At 35.6% G+C, this 22,015-nt stretch overlaps 1 protein-coding gene across 1 annotated transcript in view; it reads right to left on the bottom strand.

Moving 5' to 3' along the window:
• The window catches only part of LOC150099792 (alpha-2-macroglobulin-P-like), a 524,250-nt gene that overhangs the window by 349,585 nt on the left and 152,650 nt on the right, over positions 1-22,015 (bottom strand). The window contains exon 10 of the mRNA XM_090403491.1: positions 11,426-11,538. Coding sequence (XP_090259617.1) covers positions 11,426-11,538 — 113 coding nt within the window. The remainder of the gene's footprint in view (positions 1-11,425; positions 11,539-22,015) is intronic.

Raw genomic sequence — 22,015 nt, 5'->3', positions numbered from 1 at the left:
CTACGAAGTATGTGCAAGGAATTGAAGAGGATCGGTATTGGCAGCCACATTTACGGAAACCACCGATTTCTGCAAAGAACTAGAAATTTGTCTACAGTGGTGTCAGGACATTGGAAGACTGGAAAAACGTCATCTGGTTCAATGAGTCACAATACACCTTGTTCTGTACCAATGGTAGGCAGAGAGTTTGGTGGGAGCCCCATAAAGCAATGAACCTGGCTTGTCTTGTAAAAACAACTCAAGATTCTGGAGGTAGTGTCAGATGTGTAGCATGTTCTGTTGGTACAGAACAGTTCCCTGATATTGCTGGAAGGTCAGGTGTCCTCCAAGGAATATCTGAACATTGTTGCCAATCAAGTCCATCCTGCAATATGGACTTTTTATCCAGCAGGTGATGGTTTTTTCATGGAGGACAACGCTACTGTCCATCACACAAGAATTGTTCAACAGTGGTTCAGCAAACATGACACCGACTTCCACCATCTTCTCTGGCCACCACAAAGCTTGTATCTGAACTCCATTGAGAATGTATAGAACATGTTAAAAGAACAGTAGAAAAATGTTAGAAAAAAGTATAGGACATCTTAGAAAAACAGATCTGGGAGTAAAGTCCTCTTATTTCAAATCTGAGTCAGTTAAGTACTATGTCTATGACATACAAGGTGTTCACTTTCTGGTGAACACCTAGTATGTTGTAGACATAGTAGCAATCCAACACCTTGTGGAATCTATGTCAAATCACATGTGTTGTAATTCCCAATAAATAAAATAAATAAATAAATAAAAGTTTCTAATTCAGTGGCCAGTATGTGTAATTCATGCTAAAGAGATCTGCAATTTCATAACTCTAAATCTGAATTTTTGCTTATGCAGTTCATGTCTTTGTAGTTTGGCTTCCATAACTCTAATATCCATAACACCTGGCTTAATCATTTAAAACAATAAAGGGAATATCAAATGCACATTATAAATAGAAAATAGTAACTATAAACTTTTTCTGAATCGTGAATACTAGAAATCAATCTACTATTATAAATATGAAAAGTTATACAGGAATGTGGCATCCTCTATTGATAAACATAAATGGTTATCACAAAAATCAAGAATTTAATATTTAGAGAACTCTTTCCATGATGCTGGCTATACACAATTATTATAAATATCCCACTACATCACATAATACAGAAACTGTTTATAAGCATCCACATTATCATAAATTAGTGACAAAAATCAAAATATATATATTTAAAAAACACAGGGTGATTCTAATTATTGTGAGGGTTTCCATGACCTATAATTTTCAAATTGAAAACAACAAAATAAAACTGCTTACAGAAAATGAAAGTGTAACTTAAAAAGTTTTATTTGCAATGCTGTATTCACAGCATTGATGTCTGGGAGATAATATGACATCATACTTCAAAATGGCAACTGTTAAAGAGAAAATAATGTGCATACTTTGGTTTTTTGAAATAAAGCCCGTTATCACAAGGCATGTCATTACAGAACTTAGTATGGTAAACATCCACTTTCAGATAATGCTATCTGATGTTGGTTAAAGCAATTTCAAGAGACTGATGGTGTTCAGCACCAAAAAGGGGTGGGAAGACTGAGCACTTTGCAGGAAGATGTTGATTGACTCCAGGAAGCATTTTATCGAAGCCCACAAAAATTGAATAGAGGAGCTTCTTTGCAGTTAGGTATACTACAAAACTATTTGGAGGGTTGTTTGTACTTAACCACCTACAACTCCAAGCCTACAAACTGCAGATTGTGTAGGTTTTACAGCCAGATGATAAACCCCACTTTTTCCAATTTTCTCAAGATGTTTTGTCAAAAGTTGAAGCTGATGAAAATTACCTTCAGAGATGGATATTTAGTGATGAAGTAACGTTTTGCATTACTTCATCACTAAATCATCATAACTGCAGAATATGAGGATCAGAAAACCCTCACAGCATTCAAAAGAGATAGTCCAAAGGTGAATGTGTGGTGTGCTTTGTCATGTTTAGAGGTTTTTGAGCACTTTTTCTTTGTGGAAAAAATAGTGACAGCAGTGAACTATCTGGACATGCTGCAGTTGTATCTGTTACCCCCGGTTGGAAGATCATCAGCCAAAATGTGGCTGATTATCCACATTCCAACTACTTTTTTGGAATAACCATTGAGAACATTTTGTTGCATTGCATTTTCTGGGTGCTGAGTTGGGCATGATGGATCAATTCCGTGGCCCCCTGCACTTACCAGATATTATGTCTCCTGATTTCTTCCTGTGGGGATACATGGACGACATTGTTTACCAGACCAGTGTGACCTCTCTCAATGAACTGAAGACCAGAATTGTTACTTGAGAGAAACAGTCACACCTCAATTAATGGAGAACACTTGGATGGAAATTGATTATCACTTTGATATCTTACGTGCCACAAAAGGCGTGAAAGTTGCAGTTGTTTAGCATTTTGCAGTATTCATTCTATAGGTAATAAAACGTTTTGGGTTAAATTTTCATATTAAAGATTTTCAAATGTTGGGTGCTTAAGAGTCAAAGCTGTATAACTCAGAGGAGACCTCCACATAGCCTTTAAAGGAATGCAGAGAACCGACCAGGGCTTCTGACCTAATGTCCAATCCTCACCTTCTCGTGGTGCACCCTGTTGGGTATCTACCTGGATACTGAACAGACAAGAATGGTCTGGAAAATTAGGATTTAGTCGACCAAATTATATTCTTATTGGTTAAACCAAAATAAAAAATGATGGTACAACATGACAAAATTTCATGCCGGCTGTTTTGGCCAGGGAACTAGGGCGAACAGCGAAAAGTCAGCTACTGGAACAAATCTGAAAACACACCCCCAACTCAATAACACATGAGTTAAAGATCGGTACTATCAACATAAGAAGCCTGAATGGCAAAGAAATGGAGCTAGCTGAGGAATTAGATAAGTACCAGATCGACATAATAGGGGTGATTGAAACAAAAAAGACAAAAACTGGTGAGATCTTTCTGGGCAGTAAATACAAAATGTTATATTCAGGAAATGACAATCAACGAAAAGAAGGAGTAGCCCTAGTATTCAACACTAAACACGAGGTTAATCTTCTTGAATGGCAGGCAATCTCAAGTAGAGTGATGTGGGCAAATATCAGAATGGGGAACTGGGCAATGAGAATTATTTGTGCCTATGGTCCCACAGAAGGTTCTACTAAGGTAGAAGTGGAGGAATTTTTTGATGCGTTAGAAAAAGCAACTGACACAATGAAAAAGGAAAAGTTGGTCCTTGTTGGGGATCTGAATAGCAGAGTAGGAAATGATTGTCAGACATACAAAAATATTTTGGGAAAATTCGTAGAAAATAGCAAAGCTAATAATAATGGCAAATACCTGTTGGATTTCTGCTTAGGACATGGACTGGTTATTACTAACACCATGTTCCAACATAAAAATGTGCACAAATTCAGATGAAGAGAAGAGGCAAGGAATAAGAAAAGTCTCATTGACTATGTTATTGTTGATAGTGATGTTTTCTCCCTGGTGCAGGACACCAGTATGTACAGAGGATTTGAAATTTGAAGCGATCACTATTTAGTCTTGAGCAGGATAAAATTGAATTTCATATTTCATATAAAAAAGAATAACAGTAAGAAAGTTTTAAAGCAAATAAAAGTTGAGCAGCTCTCAGATGTGAACTGTAGACTAACATACACAAAGATTATTGAAGAAAAAATGAAAGAGTTTGAGAACAGGAACCAAACCTTGGAGATTCAGTGGCAAGCCTTGAAGAAAACCCTGATTGATTCAGCCAGAGAGGCATGTGTTGAGATTGTCTGCAAGGATAGAAAAATCAGGACTCCATGGTGGACACAGGAAGTTAAAGAGGCAGTGAAGAAAAAGAAGAAATCATATCAAAAGTTCCTGGCAAATAACTCAGCTTTTGCTCTTAGAGAATACAGAGACAAATGTAAGAAAGCGAAACACTGTGTAAAACTAGCTAAACAAAAGTCATGGGAGGACTTTGGCAAGAACATAGAAAATAAATATCAAAAAGGTGGTAAGATATTCTGGAGGTTGTTGAAGAAGCTTAGAAATGGAGGAAAGAGTGCTGTAAAAGGAGTTGGAGATGATAAAGGTGACATGAAAACAGGAGAAAAAGATATCCTTGAAGTATGGAGTAATTACTTCGAAAAATTGCTAAATGAAACAAGCAGTGATAGCACAGTGATAAAAAACACTCAACAGGCATACAGTCAGGAATACATATCCATACTTGAAGTAGAAAAAGCCATCAAAGGCTTGAAATGTGGAAAGGCAGCAGGAGTAGATGATATTCGACCAGAAATGCTGAAGTATGGTGGTATAAAAGTCTTACAGTGGCTGCACTGCATTGCATAGTTCAGAAAGCCTGGACAGAGGGGCGAATTCCCGGTGATTGGAGTAGAGCTCTAATAGTGCCCATATATAAAAAGGGAAATAAAATTGAATGTGAGAATTACAGATGTATTTCCCTACTGAGTGTGTCTTGCAAGATCTATGCAAGTATACTTCAGAAACGCTTGAGAAGAATTGTGGAAGAAAAACTTGGTGAAGAACAAGCTGGATTCAGGCCAAATAGAGGCTGTCAGGATCAGATCTTCACTTTACGACAAATAGTCAAGAAAGCATGGGAATATAACAAAGATCTGTATTTAAGTTTTATCGATCTGGAAAAGGCATATGACAAGGTGCCAAGAGAGAGAAGGCTATTCAATACGCTACAGTTATATGATGTCGATGGGGCATTATATCAAGCATAACTTAGTCTGTATTTGAGTTGTAAGTCGGCAGTTAGAATTGAAGGATGTACAGGAAGATGGTTTAATGTTAAATCTGGTGTGAGACAAGGATGTATCCCCTCTGTTATTCATTATCTATATGGATCACATTATGAAGGAAAGTAGTATTAAACATGATATCAGAATTAGAGATGTTAATGTCAGCTCTTTGCTTTATGCGGACAATGTTATACTTCTGAATAAATCTACTACAAGTATGCAAGATTCCCTGACTAAATTGAATAACTGCTGTAATAGATATGGTATGAAGGTCAGCATTAAAAAGACAAAGACAATGAAAATAGGTAGAATTGTTGAAAATGTCAACTGTGTTGTGAACGAGAAACCTGTGGAACAAGTAAAACATTTCACCTAATTAGGCACGATTTTTAGTGAAGATGGTAAATTAAATATGGAAATAGACAACAGAATCAACAAAGCTGGTATGGTAGGAAGTCAACTGAATAAATTCATATGGAATAAGAGAGAAATTAGTCGGAACGCTAAATTAGCTGTATACAAGACAGTGTTCAAACCAGTTTTAACTTATGGATCTGAGAGCTGGGTCAAAAGTAAAACACTTGAACAAAGACTAGAGACCACAGATATGAGAGTCCTGAGAAAGATTAGAGGCGTGTACAGATGGCATCAATGGCAATATCATATTAAAAACAAGGATATTAGGAAAGAACTTGACATTGTCAGCATCCAGGAATGCGTTAGCAGAGCTAATCTCAGGTGGTATGGTCACTTAAACAGAATGGGCGAGGAAAGATTAGCAAAACAAGTGTTCTCTTCCAGGTTGGCAGGAAAACAACCAGAAGAAGACCAAGATATAGGTGTATTGATACTGTACGAAGTGCCTTAGACGATAGAAATATAAGATCTGATAATGTTGGAGTCTTGACAAGTAACAGACTAATTTGGAGGAAAATTGTAGATAGGAAGTTAGTAATGATGTAAATTTTTCATGTAGTACTATCATATCCTGTACACTCCTTAAGGGTACATGTCAGGAATTTGATGATGATGATGAGATTTTCATATTAAAAATATCTGCCAGCCTGGTTGGCCGAGTGGTTAAGCATATCCACTCTTCATCCATAAGGCTGCGGGTTCAAATCCTGCTATGAGCATGGATGTTTGTGATTGTGAAAATAATAGTGGTGGGCAGTAGATGGTGCTGGTGTAGATGATAATGGTAGTTGCAGTTCATTGTAGTTGGCAGATTGAGTAGTGGAAACAGAGAGTTGTAGAGTAGGTGCCCTCCCTCAGTGAGTCTTTGGACTCACTGGATGTGTCGCGTAATAATAATAATATTCTGCAATCAGTTTTATTTTATTGTTTCTGGTTTGAAAATTATAGGTCAAGGTAACCACAACAATAATTTAGAATCACCCTGTATAATAATAATATCTGTGTTTAAACAAATCATTAATCTGAAGATCCCTTTTTTTTAATCCTGACAAGTGTATAGTATCCAATGATTACAAAAACACTCAATACACATAAACACTTACCTGCAGCTGATAATACAAAAAAACATAAGAATGATATAAAACTGATAATACAGTAAATCATGTGCAGTTGACCAAGTCCATAATCTCATGTCTACAGGATCCTAGGAAAGAGACCTATTTTATTCATGCAACCATAAATTCATGTATCAGAGGACCTTTGTTGGAGGATTTTCCTCTTGGTAATACTATAAATTAAAGATATCAAGAAATTATATTCTTGGTTTAATCATTATCCAAGTGTAAGCAAACAAAGTTTGCGCCTGAAGTTTTGGGCATGGATGCTTGTGATTGTCTGTGAAAATAATAGTGGTGGGCGGTAGATGGTGGTAATATAGAAGCTAATGACTTCACATCACCTGCCTTAGTATACCATAATGCAAAGCACATATCCTAACAGACAAGTATAATACTATGCAATATGGGAAGTGGCACTACCCAGGCTGGTTTCGACCTTTATCGAGGTCTCATCAGTGGGAGCCAGAACTAGAGGTGATACTAAGGTTGAAGTAATGCTTTTGGCTACTCATATATGAGTAGCCAAAAGGTGTTACACCTTATTATTAAAATACTCTGGATTAGAGATAGTTGTTGAAGGTTTTTCTGCTTGCTAATACTATAAATTAAAGATATATTGCACCATATTATTTACACCAGTGCTTCCCAAACTTATGGATGTAAAGGCCCCTTTGAAAAAATTAAAATATTTCACGGCCCCCATCGAAAAAAAAAATAATAATACAGACATATGTTATTATAATATTTATTATATTTATATTCAATACAAAACATACATAGTGAATACTGTAAAAAATCAAATCCAAATATTACATTTTTAGCATCTTACATATACATTTGACATGGCACATTATCTTATATTTTTATATAGATAGATAGATATTATCTATCTTACTAGTCTTAAAACATTTTATATTTGTTTTCATTATTTCGTGCCCCCCCCAACAAAACTAACATCCCCCAAGGGGGCCAAGGCACACAGTTTGGGAAGCACTGATTTACACCAGTATGATATACGATGATAAAGTGCTCATTCAGTAACTCCAATATATCCTTTACAACTGTTATTCTGCTGCCATGACCATCATGGCAGCAGACTACATGTTCCCGTGTAGTCCTCAGATAATGAAGGTAGCCATTGTGCATATCGAGGAGAGCTACTTAGCAGATATATAACACCGCACGTTGTCCAAACAAAGAATTGAGACTCAGGTTCTTCCACGACAATATCAGCCAGCAGACCCATTCAGAAATCATGTGAAGGTAATGTAGACATTTTATTATTTGTGTTTTGGAAGCCTGTGAGTGAGTGAAGAAATTTAGATGCAAGAAACTTGATAAAGCAGAACAATATCAACTGGTGAATTTTAAGTAATTGTTCAATTAGGTTTGAGCCTGACATCGAGATTGTTAAGAGGAGTTTGATAAAGTTGCAGAGATAGGAATTGTTATGAGTGAAATGTGTTAAATGACAATTAAGTATTGGCAGTTTGCCAGAAAAATAAGATTTTGTATGTCTGGGACAACCCTGAAAGAAACTAACTTTCCTAACTTAATATTTGTACATGATTGCAATCTTAATTAGTGTGAATTTATGTAATTATTTAGTGTATATTGAGGTTGTAGAATAAACGTGTATTCTTTTTCCAAACTGAGTCTTACCTGATTAAGAGTGTCAACTCACTGCTCTAAAAATACGTGCTTGTCGTGGGAGGGTAAAGTTAAAGTGAGATATTTGACCATGACTGACTGAGGGAGTTAACAGATAGTTACATATTTTGGGTTATTGGAAGTATCTCCCTGAATAGTATAATTTGTTATTATAGGGCATAAACTGGCGCAGTCTTTAAATTAAATAAATGTGTTTATGCTTGAAAAGGAGATAGAGCCAAGAATCCAGGTTTGTATTTAGAGTAATTGATTTGTGCGTTTGAAATGTGCAACATAAGTAAATTTGCATATATAATGACAACACTACATTCCTTGGTCTATAACAGCTCCTAACAGATATACTAGCCCAGGGGTTCCCAACCCTGTGCCTGCGGGCACAATGGCACCCGTTGACTAATTTGTGTGTGCCCGCTGCTGTTCAACCGTGTGCCGTATAGTTTGAAATAATCACACAACAATTCATGGCATGCTATATGACGCATGCGTTAATGACATATGACGAGTATTAAACACATACAATGTAAAGTAGATGCGCATTCGAAGTTGTTCATTCCAGTTTAAGAACTGGAATATCATCATATTCTCCTAATTATGAAGCACTGACCAATGAAATGCAATGCCAAAGATCACACTAACTTACATATATATATTTAAATTTTTATATAATGTAAACTTTTAATTATATAAAAATTTAATTAACAAATGTTTTAAGTAATAAAACATTTGATTATAATGTAAACTTTGTATGTATTCGTTTAACAAAAGAATTCAAAAAATTTCCTTGAAAAAAAATAGATGGTGCCCATCGCCCTATCAGCATTTTAGTATGTGCTCTAGGAAACAAAAAGGTTGGGAACCCCTATACTAGCCTGTTAATTTCAACTTCACATCATACAGATTAAAAATCTGTGCATAAATTTTCAACTTCCAAACTTTGTGGAAAATTTGGAAATTTTCCAAATTTTCCAAATTAGACAATTTCTCTGCAATCATTAACAGCACACTCCCTCCTCTTTTCACATTTCCATCCTTCCAAAAAATTATATATCATTCCATTTCTATCCCTGACATTACATCCTCCTCAGCAAACAACTTTCACTTATTCCAATTATCTTATTTTCTGAGTTTTCTGAGAAGTTGTCAGCCATTATGGTAAGATGATGTTAATGGACTATCATTAACATGGTAAGTGCTGCAAAAGATATTGTTGAGTTACTCAGTGATCAGTTTATAAGAGTGTTTCATCCAGGGTGAAATCATGAGAAACTCCAGTGTAGAGGACATAGCAGAGGATGACTTAATTTCGAGTGAGCAGGAGGCATATGAGGAAATAATAATCTTGATGGCGATAAGACAATAGGATTCAATGATATATCACCATGTGTCCTAAGGGAATGTTCCCAGAATTTATATTATCATTGACATGCCTGTTTAATAAGAGTCTTAAAGAAGGTAAAATTGTTCCATTACATAAAAGTGGTGATAAGTCTACAGCTACAAATTATAGGCCAATCTATATAATTGGAGTTGTGGTGAAGGTACTAGAGAGATTGGTGAGAAACAGAATACAGAAATGGGTGAAAACAGCAATATTTTCTGTGGTTATCGGTATGGGCTTGTTAAAGGGAGATCATGCTTTACTAACTTACTTATGTACTATAACAAGGTGACAAATACCTTTGACAGGGGAGATGCATATATTGATACTTTGATTTTGCAAAAGCTTTTGATATACTGCCACATGACAAGCTGTTAAATAAAGTGAAATGGATAGGGTTGGATAACAGACTTCTGAGTTGGATTAGTGACTGACTGTCAGATAGGTATCAGAAAGTTGTATATGGGGGTGCAGTATCCTGAAAGAGAAAGGTCGCTAGTGGTGTGCCACAGGGGTCAGTTTTGGGACCAATGTTGTTCAATTTTGATATTGGGATGGATTTAACTGGCGATATGCAGCTGTTTGCAGATTATGCAAAACTGGGGAGAGCAATGCAGAGTCAAGCAGATTTTATGTCCTTACAGGAGGATTTGAATAGATTGCATGAATGGGTAGATAAGTGGAATTTTAGTTCAATGTTGCAAAGTGTGAGGTTTTAAAATTTGGAAATTGTAATGGGATGGAAAGTATACACTTGGTGGGAAAACTTTAAAGGAAGTAGAGGAGATGAGCAATCTAGGGGTGGTGATGGAAAAGGACCTGAAATTCAGGGGCCATACTGCACAAGTTTTGAAGACATCACATTGGATAATGGCAATGATACAGAGGACCCTGAAGTGCAGAAATAAAGAGGTTATGATACCACTGTATAGGCCTTGATCAGGCCTCATATGGATTATTGTGCATAGATTTGGTCACCAGGTTTTCAATGACAATGATATATTAGAAAGGTTCACAAAGATAGTCAATGGTCTTTGGAATATGGAGTACGAGGACAGATTGAGAATATATAAACTGCAAAGCCTTGTGAATAGGAAGAGGATGGGGAACATGACCAACACATATAAGTTAGTCGGGGCTGTTGACATGGAAGAGATTTTTTATAGAACAGGAGAGGGGATAGAACAAAAGGCTATCCCTGGAAACTATATAAGGAGTTTGTGAACAGAGGAGAGAGAGAGAGGAGCAGTTTCTTTATATGGAGAGTGGTTGGTGAGTGGAATGCACTGCCTGTGTGTTGTAAATGTAAACATATTGAATCAGTTTAAGGCACAGGTGGATGAGCTTTGTGTGTGATAGTGTACCTCCCATGATGAGTCTCTGACTCCATGGAGGTCAGATGTTAATAATAATACTTGTTTTTTTTCCTCTCTCTCTCTCTCTCTCTCTCTCTCCCTCTCTCTCTCTCTTTATCCAACAACAACAGATGGCATCAATTAGGACTTTATTTATTTATTATTATTACATGACATCTCCAAGGAGTCCAAAGACTCACCGAGGAATTATCTCCTTATGTTGTCCATTACAATTTTTTAAAACTAATACTACTGTTAAACTAAACTATTGCTGTTCATGTATTGTGATAAATCGTTTTTGTGCTCTGATGATGCTGGCACTTTTTCAAGCAATGTATTCTATACACTCTATGAAAAAAAAAAAAAAATATATATATATATATATATATATACACACACACACTTCTAGTAGTATATGTTCTGGTGCACAAATTTTTATTTTTCTTTCAGCTGTTATTTTCTCATTATTTGTAATAGTCTGAACTTCAAACAGACATCCGTAATGAATATCCAGTTATTATAATATCATTACAATCAGATTTACATGCATTATGAATGAAAATAATGTATGCTCAGAATGGAATATAAATTTTCTAAACATAGAAATACAAACTTACAAATATGGGTAAGCATCAGCTGTTGAAATAAATAATTATATAGAATTATATAACTTACTGTTTTTGTTAAAGGAAGTCCTGGTCTAAAATAAAGGTCTCTGTTAAATAAAGGCTGCAGAATCAATGAACTACGATTTATATGGCTATTCTTGCTAACTTTAGAAATAACCCCTAAAAGAAAAAAATTAACAAACTATGAGTCATCTACTTACAAATTCAACCATATTCAAATCCAAAAATGTTTCAGAAGTAGCTAAAAATACATTTGCATTGTACCTAGGTATTCCAGAATTTTCTCAGTATCCTCCCCAATTTCTCAAAAGAAAAAAAGAATTTCCTCTCCTCTTTTCTTTTTTAATTCCTAAAATGTTACTCATTCAGATTAATAAAAATTCAGATTTAGAATGTGACTGGTTTTGCAGCCAGTTATTTATAAAATACACATCTATATAAAATGTAACAGTCTAGAAAACATTTCAATAACCTTTGTTATTTGATATATATATATATATATATATATATATATATATTTTAGTCATATGATACCATTACGAATCCATGGGAACTGAGAATAAAATCATTAGCACAGTTTTAAACAAACATAGCTGAAGGGCCAAGCGGCACATAACTTGCTACAAGATGCAAAAGCATATGGTACAGAGCAGGTTTAAAAAGAAAAATTACAAAATGAAAAATAAAACTAAAATTAAGATATTTTTGCACATACAGACATACAATAAAATGTTTTTTTTTTTTTTTTTTTTTTTTTTTTGCATACAGTGAATAAGAAAGTGCATGTAAGACATGATGAATAAATCAACCTGGGAATACATATAAGGGGAAAAAAAAATATATATATATATATATCCCATATATGTATCCCCAGGTATATGAGTGTATATATATATGTGTGCGTGTGTGTATTAAATGTATAAAAAAAGAAAGAAAAAATATATATATATATTAAAAAGATTATAACTAAAGTCATGAAGTCATGTGATGGGATGGGGAGGGGGGGAATAGCTAGTGAAAAGCAAAATTTGTGGCACAAGACAGTGGCATCTGTAAGAAATGGATCTGAGCCCTATGTGCCATTACATACAAAGAGGATAAGCAAAGTATGTGGATGGGTGTGTACCACAAAAAAACAGAGAAAAAAATGTTTATACAAGAATGGCAGATATATATATTATCACTGAATGTTGGATTACAGAGTAATCCAACATTCAGAATGCCTGGCGAAAGTTCCAAGTTCACTATTTCTCAGTACTTAGACATTTTTAGACCATTCAGTTAAGATTCAGTTGATAGTAAAGAAATGCATAGCATTCATTGAAGAATCTCTCAAATGCAAATGCTATGGATCTCTTCCCTATTAACCCAAAGAAATGGATCTGTGCCCTGTGTTCCATGATGCACAAAGAGGATAAGTAGAGAGAGAGAGAGAGAGAGATAGAGAGAGAGAGAGAGTGTGTGTGTGTGTGTGTGTGTGTGTGTGTGTGTGTGTGTGTGTGTGTGTGTGTGTGTGTGTGTGTGTGTGTGTGTGTGTGTGTGTGTGTGTGTGTGTTTCTTGGAGAAAACAGATATAATCTGTTTTCTCCAAGAAAACAGATTATATGATATCATCAGATATCTAGTCTGGACAAAATAGGCCAGACTGAAGGAACAAGGAATCTAGTAAACTCTGGGTGAGCCAAGTGAGAAGGTTTGTTTTTAGTGGAATGCAGAATCGAGGAAATCATGTTTACTGGCTTGAAAATTGTCTGTTCTTCAGACAGCAACAGAACAGAAGCACACTGTAACCTCTTCTCTTCCTTGCTTGCTTTACATAGCAGTTTGTTGTAATGATGTCACAATGAATGTACACAAAGAGAATGAAACATCAGTGATTTATATTATATCATCACAAAACAGTAGTGGTTTATATTACATTCCCTATCTGTATATAAGTAATTTAGATAACATGATCCAAAGAATATTAATTCCTGAGTAATATAATTTAATATCTCATATCTCTATAAAGAATCTAGCTAGAAAGCATGCCATAACTCAAAAGAAAATTGTATGCAAAAGTTTGAAATTCTTACAAATGGACAGAGTGAATTTTACACTCTACAGTCTACAGACAAATGGGGAGTTAACCTGTCTCACTTTAAACTCACTCAAGATGAAATTAATGTTTTACATTGAGGCCATGATTTCTCTATCATATGTAAGAAAATTCCTTATGTTGATTTATGCTATAAATTGAAAGGAACCAATGTGACCTTCCTTCTGATTCAGCAAACATATTACGTTTTGAAAGTGCACATATTTTATAGGGTGCAAAATTACCACCTTTAAACATACTTAGATCTGAAATAAAAACTTTACAGTCTCTAAAGAACTACCACACTATTAAGATTGCTTTTTGTAGACAAGGGAAATTGCACTGTTATCATGGATTCATCTGAATATAATATTAAGATCAGCATTCTTCTCCAAGATCATTCTACTTACAAACATATCACTAGAAATCCCACCAAATTACAAGTACACAAATTAAATTTGTTGCTAGATAAAAAATTTGTTGGATGTTTACCCTGTAAAAAAAGTTAAAGATTTTATGTCAGAATGCCTAGACTATATGGGCTGCCAAAAATATATAATGTTTTACATTGAGGCCATGATTTCTCTATCATATGTAAGAAAATTCCTTATGTTGATTTATGCTATAAATTGAAAGGAATGATTTCTCTATCATACCATGATTTCTCTATCATATGTAAGAAAATTCCTTATGTTGATTTATGCTATAAATTGAAAGGAACCAATGTGACCTTCCTTCTGATTCAGCAAACATATTACGTTTTGAAAGTGCACATATTTTATAGGGTGCAAAATTACCACCTTTAAACATACTTAGATCTGAAATAAAAACTTTACAGTCTCTAAAGAACTACCACACTATTAAGATTGCTTTTTGTAGACAAGGGAAATTGCACTGTTATCATGGATTCATCTGAATATAATATTAAGATCAGCATTCTTCTCCAAGATCATTCTACTTACAAACATATCACTAGAAATCCCACCAAATTACAAGTACACAAATTAAATTTGTTGCTAGATAAAAAATTTGTTGGATGTTTACCCTGTAAAAAAAGTTAAAGATTTTATGTCAGAATGCCTAGACTATATGGGCTGCCAAAAATATATATAACGAGAATTCCTTTGCAGCCGGTGATCAACTGTATTGGCTGTATATAAACTGCCAAAATTTTTACGTAACCCACTCTTCAATATAATGGGAAAACCCTCCTACAAAAAGAATACCATGGATTACATCTCTAAAGTGAAAGAACCCCATCTTCACTGTTCTGTAATCATGATGGGCTTTGATGTTTTCCATTTTCACCAACATTCATTATAAATGACACAATTTTCCAGCTAACATCCTTAAATTATTTGTAAAAACTTTCACAAATTATAGATGTAAAAAATATAGAATTTTATTCATAAACTTAAATATAAAGGCAAAAACTGGTGAGATCTTTCTGAACATCTTGATTGTCATCATACAAAATGTTATGATGACAATCAAGGAAGGAGTAGCCATAGTATTCAACACTAAACACGAGGCTAATCTTCTTGAATGGCAGGCAATCTCAAGTAGAGTGATGTGGGCAAATATCAGAATGAGGAACTGGACAATGAGAATTATTTGTGCCTATGGTCCCATAGAAGGTTCTACTAAGGTAGAATTGAAGGAATTTTTTGAGGCTTTAGAGAAAGCAACCGACAAATGAAAAAGGAAAAATTGGTCCTTGTTGGGGATCTCAATAGCAAAGTAGAAAATGGTTGTCAGACATGCAAAAATATATTTTTAAAATTTGGAGAAAAGAGCAAAGCTAATAATAATGGCAAATACCTGTTGGATTTCTGCTCAGGACATGGACTGGTTATTACTAACACAATGTTCCAACATAAAAATGTGCACAAATTCACATGAGAGAAGAGGCAAGGAATAAGAAAAGTCTCATTGACTATATTATTGTTGATAGTGATGTTTACTCCCTGATGCAGGACACTAGAGTGTACAGAGGATTTGAAATTGGAAGCGATCACCATTTAGTCTTGAGCAGGATAAAATTGGATTTCCTATTGAAAAGAAGAACATGAAAGAAAGTTTTAAAGCAAATAAAAGTTGAGCAGCTCTCAGATGTGAACTGAAGACTAAAATACACAAACATTATTGAAGAAAAAATTAAAGAGTTTGAGAACACGAACCAAACCTTGTTGATTCACTGGCAAATCATGAAGAAAACATTGATTGATTCAACCAGAGAAGCATGTGGTGAGGTTGTCTTCAAGGATAGAAAAATCAGAACTCCATGATGGACACAGGAAGTTAAAGAGGCAATGAAGAAAAAGAAGAAAGCATATCAAAAGTTCCTGGCAAATAAATCAGCTTGTGCTCTTCGAGAATAGAGACAAACATAAGAAAGCTAAACACTGTGTAAAACTAGCTAAACAAAAGCCACAGGAAGACTTTGGTAAGAACATAGAAAATAAATATCAAGAAGGTGGCAAGATATTCTGGAGGTTGTTGAAGAAACTCAGAAATAGAGAAAACAGTGCTGTTAAAGGAATTAGAGATGATAAAGTTGACATGAAAACTGGAGGGGAAAAAAAAGATCTCTTTGAAGTATGGAGTAATTGTATGATGCAAAGATGATGAAAAAAGACGTTTTGCAAATAGTAAGTAGGACAGTCAATACAATCCACTACTGGACATAATGGGTTGCTATCCCTGTAGACTTTAGGGAGACTACATAGATGAGGTGGACAGGCATGATGAATTCATAACCTCTCAACAGTAGTGGCATCTCAAAATTGTATATTGTAAAAATAATTTATTTAATTGATCGATTTGACTACTGATCACACTGCTGATTGACCTACCTCACAATATGATATTAATTTTATGATTATGCTCATTAATATTCATAACGATAGTGGCATTACCTTTGTGAGGACATGTTGGTGTAAAGAGCATGCCAAATGAACCCCTGATCAATGGATGGGAATAATTTTTTCGGATGATAAAAAGTTTAACCAGGAGGGTGCCAATGGCAGACAGACAGTTCGATGATGTTCAGGGGAAAAATTCAACCCTGACTCTGGTCTCAACAGTCATCATGGTGTTGGTTGCTTGCATGTCACAAAAGGTTCAATGAGTGTACAAGTGTACCAAAATTGCTGCATACTATTAGAGACCACTTTATTTTTTACTGTAACAATGAAACGCATCTTTCAGGATGACTCTGCCCCTTGTAATAGGTCAAAAAAAAGTGTAAGTAATGCTATTATAACCCTAAAATATACCATACAAATTGAGTTTAGTACTTAAAAAAGCTTTGATTTTTGTTGCAGGTTAAAAAGTGGCTCAATGAACACTCAATTTAGTGACTACTGTGGCCAGGAAACAGCCAGATCTCATCGCTGTTGAGAATTTGTGATACCAAATGGAGACTGAAATACACAAGAAGAGGCAGAAAACACTTTGTGAGCTCCAAGAACCAATTATAAGGGTATGTAACCTTGAATTGACAGTTACATCCATCAGGAAATTGATTTTGTCAATGCACTGCTGATTCCAAGCTGTAATAAAGGCAAGAGGAGGACCCATGAAGTACTAAACAGCAAAAAAGTGAATTTTTAGCTTTGAATATTAGTAAAATTGTATAGATGAATTAAATTTTGATACTGGTATTTGTTTTTCCAGTGAAAATATCACTATCCACTCCATTTTGAAATATTTGCAAATGTGTCATGTTTATTATCATTTCCTAATTATGTTACATCTTGTACTAAAAAGAGCCAAATATTAAACAAAAATAAAAATGTTATACTACCTTCATCATTATTTGTGACAATTATTGTGTTATTATCCCTTTCCAAATAGGAATTAAAATGTAATTACCAAAAAAAACATGGTTACAGCAGATGAAGTTTCTATGAACATGAATGTATATACATATTTATATGCATATACTCACAGGTTGATTTATTCAGCATGTCTTACATACACTCTCTGTTCACTGTATGCAAATATCTTAATCTTTTTTTTTAATATAGTAATTTTTTTTTTTTCAAAATCTGCTCTATACCATAGATTTTTACATCTCGTAATGAGCGTTGTGCTCCTTATGTCAATGACATTTGTTTGCTTCTTTATTATTATATTACAGGCTACTCCATGGAGTCCTTAGACTCATTAAGGGAGACCCTAAACATCATTCCAAGCACTATCCAACATTTGCACAGTATCTATCATGCTTTGCTTTGAACTCATCACAGGCATAACACCCACAACAGATTCTGGCAACCTATTCCACTAATTCACCACTCTCTAAGTAAAAAATCTAGTTCTAACAATCATGCTAACTACACTCTTTCTCAATTCCCAAGGATGGCCATTAGTTATCCCCCACCAGACCTGTTTTGAAAATTTTCCTCTGTATTAATCTTGTAAAAACCCTTCAGTACTTTGTATATCTCAATCATATCATCCGTTTTTCACCTATCAACCAGTTTCTGTAACCCAGAAATCTTCAACCTGTTCTCATAAAGTTTATTTCATAAACTTGATACCATCTTGGCCACTCACCTCTGTATCCCCTCCACCTCTTCCTCATCGACGAGAAACCCAGGCGACCAGATCTGCATGCAGTGGTCAAGATGAGGTCATATCAAGGCTTGATAAAGGGGAATAATAGCCAGCATGTCTCTACTCATCAAGGTATTCTTCAGTAACCAAGTAATCTGATGAGCTACTTTAGCCACTTTGCTATGTGCCCTCTAAACTTTAACTCCCTAATCACCAACATTTCTGGGTTACAGAAATGGGCATCCATTAAATTGACATCCATTCTCCTTAGCCCAGTCCTCCAATCTATCCAAATCATCCTGCAAAATTTGACATCATGTGCATTCACTATTCTTCTACCCAACTTTGCATCATCAGCAAACAAATGAACAGTTCCTCTCAGATCCTTTCCTATATCGTTAATAATAAACCCATTACCTTTATCCAGCTCAGTTATCACTGTATTATAAAACGTGAGCATGTTATTGTGAGATATATATGGTAATGTGGATAAGAGGGTGGTTGATGGAGAGATATCAGAGAGTAGTTTATTCAGGAGTAGAGTCCAGTAGAAGGCCTGTGACTAGTGGAGTGCCACACTGCTCTATTCCTGGGCTGCTACTGTTTAATTTGCAAATTAATGATATAGGAAAGGATCTGAGAGGAACTGTTCAGTTGGGTAGAGTTAACAATAGTTAACATAAATGATGTTTAAATTTTGCAGGATGATTTGGATAGACAAAGGAGAAATGGATATCAGTTTAATGTGGCAAAGTACAAGGTTATGCATTTTGGGATGAAAAGATTACTGGCTGTATACCACATTGATGGAACTGTACCAGGAAATTGATGAAGCCAGAAATTTGGGGGTGTTGGTGGATAGGGAATTGAAGTTTAGGGGCACATTGCAAAAGTGGCTAAATCAGCTCATCAAATCACTTGGTTACTGAAGAATACTTTGACAAGCAGAGAAAGCAAGTTATTGTTCCTCTGTATTGGGCCTTGATAAGACCCCACCTTGACGACTGTGCCCAGATCTGGTGCCAGGGTTTCTTCTTGATGGGGAGGAGGTGGAGAGGATCCAGAGACGAGTGAACAAGATGATAGCAGGTCTATGGAATGAACCTTATAAGAACAGGTTGAAAATTTGTGGGTTGCAGAAATTGGTTGATAGGCAGAAAAGGGGTGATATTTGAGACATTCAAATTACTGAAGGGTTTCTATAAGATTAATCCTGAGGATATTTTTCAGAACAGGACTGGTGGTGGGAGGACTAGGGGCCATCCATGGAAACTGAGCAAAAGTGTGTTAGCAAAGGTGTTAGGTTTTTTACTTGGAGAGTGGTGAATGAGTGGAATAATCTGCCAGAGTCTGTTGTGGGTTCCATGACTGTGAATGAGTTCAAGGCAAAGTATGATAGATACTGTGTGGATGTTGAATAGTTGTTCTTGAAATGATGTTTAGGGCCTCCCTCAATGAGTCTAAGGACTCCTTGGAGTTGCCCGTAATAATAATACTTTTATCCAGCTCAGCTGTCACTGTATTATAAAACATGAGCAAGTTATTGTGGCATGACCTATGCATCACAAAACTATATTGCTCCCCCCCATACAGTATCCCATTTCCATCTATCCATTCCTGTATTTTGCTCTTGACCAACTTCTCTAATACCTTGAAAACAACTCTTGATATGCTGATCGATCAGTAATTTGTTACATCATTCTTGGAGCATCCTTAATGCAATAGAAATATTTTCCCCTCTTTCCACTCCTTTGGAACTTCTCCAGACCTGAGACTTTGATTAAATAATGTGGTCAAAGGCACTGACAATTCTCTAGCAAATTCATGTAAAACTCGAGCTGGTATATCATCTAATCCCATAGCTATATTCACATCAAGGTTCTGTGAAATCAAGCAAGCTGTGCTGGAAAAGAAAATGCTATGGAGGAGGTAGAAGACAGTTGGTGATGACTGGATCTATTTACACCATATCATGCTGGTGTAAATGATGCAATGCAATATATAGAATGGAGGCAAGTATTATAAGAATTGGAAATGAAAGAATCAGAGGTGTATCATGTGTTTGTTGGGTTAGATATTAATAAGGCTGTGGGAATGGATGACATAACACACCACGTATTCTTAAGAAATGTGAAATACAGTTGGCTATGCCCTTGACCTGGTTATTTAATGAAAATCTTGCAGTGGGAAGTTCCTAAGGAGTGAAAAGAAGGCAAAATAGTACCACACCACAAGCATGGGTCTAGGACAGAAATCTCCAATTACAGACCAGTCTGTATAACTGCAGCTATGGTAAAGGTGTTGGAGAGATTGGTTGGGAATAGAATACAGGATTGGGTTGACGGACATAGCATTTGTTATAATGGTCAGCATGGATTTATAAAATGTAGGTCCTGTTTTAGCAATTTATTTGCATTTTGTGATAAGGTAACAAATGTGTAGATAAGAGAGAGAATCATATACAGTGGTATTCTTGGACTTTGCAAAAGCATTTCATACACTGCCACGTGATAAGTTGGTGTATAAGCTGTAGAGAAAGGGCATAGATAGTATATTGGTTAGGTGGATTGGAGATTGGCCCTCTGAACAATTCCATGGCCCGTGGCATGCCAAAGGATTCTGTTTTGGGGCCTATGCTGTTTAACTTGTTTGTAAATGATATATCATGTGGACTGATGGGGGAATCTTCAGTTGTTTGCTGATGATGCAATGTTGAGAAGAATTATAGATAGCACTGCTGATGTTAATTCCCTTCAGAAAGATTTAACAGACTTCTGACTTGGACAAAGGACAGGGGTTGTAGTTTTAATATAAAATAAGTGCAAGGTGTTGCGTTTTGGAGTGCAGAAATATAAGGCTGTGTACTATATCAATGGTGGCATACTGCAGGAAGTGGATGAGATTAGAGATTTGAGAGTAGATTGAAGTTTAGAGGGCATATTGATAGTGTTGCAAAGGTTGCACAGTGATGTTATGATAAGAAGTACTCTAACATAGGGATAAGGAAGTGGTGGTTGTGCCACATTATAAAGCACTGGTCAGACCACACTTGGACTGTTGTGCTCAAATCTGGTCACCTGTTTTTCAGTGTGATGTGGACATATTGGAGCGGATCCAGAGGCAAGTAACTAAGACAGTATTAGGACTTTTGACTCCTGGCTAGAGAGAGAGAGAGAGAGAGAGAGAGAGATTGAAAACACGTGGATGGCAGAGCTTGTGGATAGGAGGAAATGAGGCGATATGATAGAAACATTTAAGTTAGTGAGAGGATTTTATCAGATTCATCCAGATGAGATTATGAAAAGAGTAGAAGGAGAGAGGGGAAAAAACAGAGATCATCCCTGGAAGTTATGTAAGAGTGTGGTGAAGAGGGGGTGTGAGGAGTAGATTTTTTACATGGAGAATTGTCAGTGAATGGAATGCATTACCAGAATATGTTGTTAATGCAAGGAGTGTTTAGGATTTTAAGATTTGGCATGATAAATATGTTGTCAGGTGAATGAATCTCCCATGATGAGTCTGCCAACTTCATGAGGGTGCAATAGTGGAAATGTGAATTTCCATTGTGAATTTTTGGACTTAGTACAGGTGATACTGTTTACACAAAAACCACACATATGGTTTTTACATGCACATTCTGTACATGGTGATGAAAGTTTACGATATTTACACTTACTACAAGGATTCTTACTACAAAGCATGAATGGATGACTTCATTTTTTTGTCTGCAGACCAGGATTTCTTGTTCATTTACAATTTTCATATACAAGTTTCGTATACAAGTATACGAAAAATGGAACAGCTACAAATACAGGTTATAACTGAACCTTTATAACAAAAGAAGAATAGTACCTCATTATAATATATGTTGAAAGTGGTCACCTCCTTTGTGAATGCAAACTCACACTCTTTTTACCAGGTTTGATGCCACCTTGTGAAACACCTGCACACTGATGTTTTCAGTCACTGCTGCAATGTTCACTTTTAGTTTATCCA

Source organism: Typopeltis vanoorti, chromosome 14 (assembly GCF_054136105.1).
Source record: "Typopeltis vanoorti isolate ZY-2024b chromosome 14, IOZ_Tvanoo_1.0, whole genome shotgun sequence".
In the NCBI taxonomy this organism is placed as follows: Eukaryota; Metazoa; Arthropoda; class Arachnida; order Uropygi; family Thelyphonidae; genus Typopeltis; species Typopeltis vanoorti.
This window is presented reverse-complemented; position numbering and strand designations above follow the sequence as displayed.